The sequence below is a fragment of the Habropoda laboriosa genome, unplaced genomic scaffold, assembly GCF_001263275.1.
Source record: "Habropoda laboriosa isolate 0110345459 unplaced genomic scaffold, ASM126327v1 scaffold92, whole genome shotgun sequence".
Classification (NCBI taxonomy): domain Eukaryota; kingdom Metazoa; phylum Arthropoda; class Insecta; order Hymenoptera; family Apidae; genus Habropoda; species Habropoda laboriosa.
In genome coordinates, this window is record NW_017100268.1 from 2,194,583 (window position 1) to 2,198,990 (window position 4,408).

At 34.5% G+C, this 4,408-nt stretch overlaps 1 protein-coding gene across 1 annotated transcript in view; it reads right to left on the bottom strand.

Moving 5' to 3' along the window:
- Positions 1 to 295: 295 nt before the first annotated feature.
- LOC108573429 (HIV Tat-specific factor 1 homolog) overlaps positions 296 to 4,408 on the bottom strand; it is a 103,572-nt gene continuing 99,459 nt past the window's right edge. Inside the window, exons 5-6 of the mRNA XM_017935875.1 lie at positions 2,282 to 2,418; positions 296 to 650 (exon numbers count right to left, since the gene is read on the bottom strand). Coding sequence (XP_017791364.1) covers positions 341 to 650; positions 2,282 to 2,418 — 447 coding nt within the window. The 3' untranslated portion in view covers positions 296 to 340. The remainder of the gene's footprint in view (positions 651 to 2,281; positions 2,419 to 4,408) is intronic.

Here is a 4,408-nt window from a genome sequence, read left to right on the forward strand (position 1 = left end):
GACGCGACACCCTGCTAAAAGACAAAATCTGTCACGAAGCAGAAAAAGGGTGAGATATATCACTGAACGGGAAGAAGTTCCAGGTAAAATTATTCTCCTTTATTTCGTTTTATCCGAGCAACGACAACACGATTAGTATGCAACGTGATACAGTAATAGTTGAATGTTGAACAACGTGAATTACAAAGTAATCTCGTAACACGCTGAAAAAAGAAAAAAAAAACTGGTATTTTTCCTAATCACACGATCCTCAATGTTAATCGTTCTCAATCGCCCATACGAATTTCTTGTTCTGTCCTCGTCCCGCGATCAAATCTCCTCTACCGGAATTTTCGCTATTTTATTCATTATTTCTAAGCGCCTTCTGCGAATCCTTGGAATTCAACGACGTTTCTATTTCTTCCGCCGCGTCGAGTCTCTTCGCGTTTTCCGCAATCTTCGTCGTTTGTGACGTTTCGAATTTTTTCGAGCCTTTGATCATCGTCGATTCAGCCTGCTGCTTTCTCCCCGGAACATGAGACTTCCCTTCCGGTTTCTGCGCGTCCTTCTTCTTTCCCGACTCCTGCTTCTTCTCCTCGTCCTCGGCCTCCTCCAGATACTCGTCCCATTTCGCGATTCGCGCCTCGATTTGCGCGTCCGTCTCTGTAATCCTGGAACACAAATTCTGCATTGACGAGCACCGCCGATCTTCCGCCTCTTCTTTACTCTATCTTTGAAGGATCGATTGGTGTGATTAGCTGATCCGAAGTGGAGAAGCTGGGATGGCTGGAACGTTTTGGTCGAAGGATACGAAGCTGATTTGCGGGAGATGTTCGAAAGTGAGATAAGATCGTGTTGAAAATGGTTAACAATGTCGTTATTTGCGTTAATTAAAATGTCATTCGCTGAAAATGAAAGAAACGTGGATAGAAGTAAAAGTGAAAGAATAATGGACGAATAAGAAGATCTCTGTTGTTCGTTGAAGTATCACGCGTGAAGGAACTTCTGCTGGAAAAGCTTGTGAACGCGTAATATTAAAAACGAGTGTATAAATTATTAAAAAATGTTCAAGAGAAGATGTGTTGAAAAGAAAGCGCACTTTATGCTGGGAAATAATTCTCGAAACTTGCATTTTGTACAGGAAAATCATTTTAAATAAATAGTTCGCGTAGCTCTGTAATGTTAAATAAAAGAAGAAAAAATAGGATATGGTGTAAAAATAAGTTTGTATAAATGTCGGCAATGTGGATTCCTGTTTATGGTAAGGGAAGTTTCGAATAAATATTAAAATGTATTAATTTAATAAACATTTGCGATAACGCATTTAAATATTAGTTACGACAAAATACGTGTATTTTGTAGTTACCGTGAAAATTTGGTAGCGATGGTTCGATATATTTAAAACAAGTCAATATGCACAAAATAAATATAATTGGGCAATTTCAATTTCTTAAATAGTAAAGAATACGGTGCTGCAACTCGAAATTCGATTAAAATTCGATTAAAACATTAATCAAGCTGTTAATCAGTTATCAACAACAGGTAAAACCCATTCGTACGAAAAAATTCAGATATTTTAATACGCATAAAACTGAATCTCATAATAAATCACTTACCCATGAAAAATATATGGTTAAAAATAATCTAAAATAGAAAAATAAGAATTTATAACAGGAAGTACCGTGTTAAAATTTTAAATCAATATTGATTCGTATAAATATTCGGAAAACTCGAGAATAAGCATACACAAAGTTAATAATATACTGCTCGCAGTACCAAAAAATAATACTTCCACAATTATTCTCTGTTTTTCAAACATTACTCACAAGGTAAATAAAAAACTATTTTCGAAGACTCTGTTAAATAACCAATAGTATGTTGAAGAAATGCTACGAATTAATTTGTGTTATCCTATGAAATACTTTTAAAAAATTTCGAACTTGTATTTTCATAAAAATAAAAATCACGAGCCAATTAAAAGTAAAATGAAATTATTAAATTGACGGGGACATATGATATGAATAAAAAAAAATAGTTAAGCTGTCATAGAAATAAAACTACTTGCACAAAAAAAAGTTACTATCAAAAGATACTTTCCGTATCACATACAGGGTGTGCCTGTATTTTCTACAGAGGTTCTGTCGGTAAGTCAGACTGGTTAAGCAGAAAACCAGAAGTTCGAGAAGGAAAGGAACGAAACACGAGTCTCGATGGATGGTTAACTATCAACCTGGTCACGCAGTAAAGTCTGCGCCAGGTCGGTAAAGCCGACGACGGATAGGAAATCAACGGGTAAGCTTACTTGTACTTGGTCTTGCCGTCCCAGATTTCAGCCGATATTTTCCTCTGGCTGAACCAACGGCCGTTCAATAATTGAACGCAAGCTTGTGCTTCCGCCGGTTCTCGGAATGTCACCTGTGCAACGCCTTCAGGATGTCTCTGCAAGCATACAACCAGAGTTGCCTTTGAACTCTTGAAAATTTCACTCTATCGACGTTGCATATTCAACGTTGCAACGAATACGAGAAAAATCTGGATAGTTCTACGTTTCTGACTTTTCCTGTGGAATAGAATATACATTGATTCTCACCTGAAAAATAATATAACTTCTCAAAGAACAATTGCGGCGGTGCCAGAGATATCGAATAATTTTAGTAAAAGAAATTTAAGATACAAAACAGAAGATACGCTGTACTATACAAAATGATGAAAAATAAAAATTGATTTACCTGAAAAATAATTAAATTTCTCAACGAATAATTATAGCGGTGCCAGAAATTTGAAATAATTTGAATAAAAAAAGGAAGATACGCTGTACTATATGAAATGAAATTCGTCTGACAAAGGAAATCATTGTTGTACCTTTAAAGTTTCATTTCTCACAATTTCACATTTCCACCGTGGAATTTCATTTCACATAATCGTTCGTTGATTTCAATCCTCCCGTTTCAATTTCGGGATAAAATCGATAAAGTATGTATTTACACTAATTAAACAATGAACGCCTTTAATCAGGCGAAGACGAAGGCCTGTCGTCTTTTCACCGGCATTGAGTCCTTCCGTTTTACGACTTAAGAGTGGCCGCCAGCCCTCGCTCATAGTTCTCCACAATACTCCTCTCGTCTCTCGAGCTTAAACCACAATTTACGAGCCTTCGGTTTGAACATTAATTTTACCGTCTGACCCCGTCCGCGACATGAAATTCTTTGTTCCTTTGCCACGTGGTGGCTCGTTAGATCAATCGGCTCGCTCTTCGTTTTATCCATCGTTCGTTACGCGTTTGTACGCGATAAACTATACTTATTTTTAGAAAAATTAGTTCTATTGGTAAACTGCTGAAATATACTTTTATTCTGTTTTTAAACATTTACTATCTTTTCTGTTCTATTCTGTTATTAATACGATCATTTTAATTGTATTCTTTTCTTTTTTCTCTTGGAATACTATGATACTTGAATTACAATTAAATTGGTAAAAAAAATCAATGGCAGATTTATTTAACGGAGAACTAAAATATTTCAGCCAAATTTTAAGGATATTTAAGGCTTGTTTTTTAATAAATGTGAGTTTGAAAATCATATTATTTCTGGGTTGTAAGATATTTTCGTGTCTGTGTGAGTCAACTAGTTTACTGGGGACTAAAATAAAGATAAATAATGATATCGTAAAGTGGAGGAAACGTGGAATTTTCGAACAGACATAATTTCTGAGGGAATATCTGAGAAACGGTGAATTAAAATGAATGGTTGTCATTTGGAACATTTGTACGAGAAAAAAATAGCTTTCGACACTTTGTAACTGTATAAAAATCAATTTTGAATGCATGCGTGTTAAACACTGTTTCTTTATTTTATATAAAATAAATTTTATGTAACAAAGTTTAGCAAACTTTGGTGCATTGAGTGTGGAAAATATAATAGAATTCCTTATGCAAATTGTTTCGGTTTTTGTACGGTTTGTTTTCTAACAGAGATCGAAGAATACTGAACAAATTGCACGATTATATCCAATGATAAACTTAAAATTCATAATATATACATATAAGTAAGATATAAAAGTCTAAGAATACCAAAAAATCTCTTGCACTTTTTGTAAATAAATAAAAGAAAGAAATCTGAAGAAAGCAATTCAAATTATTCACAGAATAAGCCATCATTGCGAAAAATAGTCTTTAATAATCAAAGTATCGATGCGATTTCAAATTATATAGAAAAAAAAAGTAAATAAAATTGAACAGAAAAGGAAGAAATCTTCCACAAACGTTCTGTCGCCCTATCAATCACACATTTTCCCCAACAAAATCAAACGACAAATAAAAAGAGAAAAAAAACGAGAAACAAAAAAGTAGGAAGCAAAAATTGGTAGCCATAAAATTACCGCGGAACGATATTCCCAAAATCACCATAATCCCAGGCGAGACACGATAAAA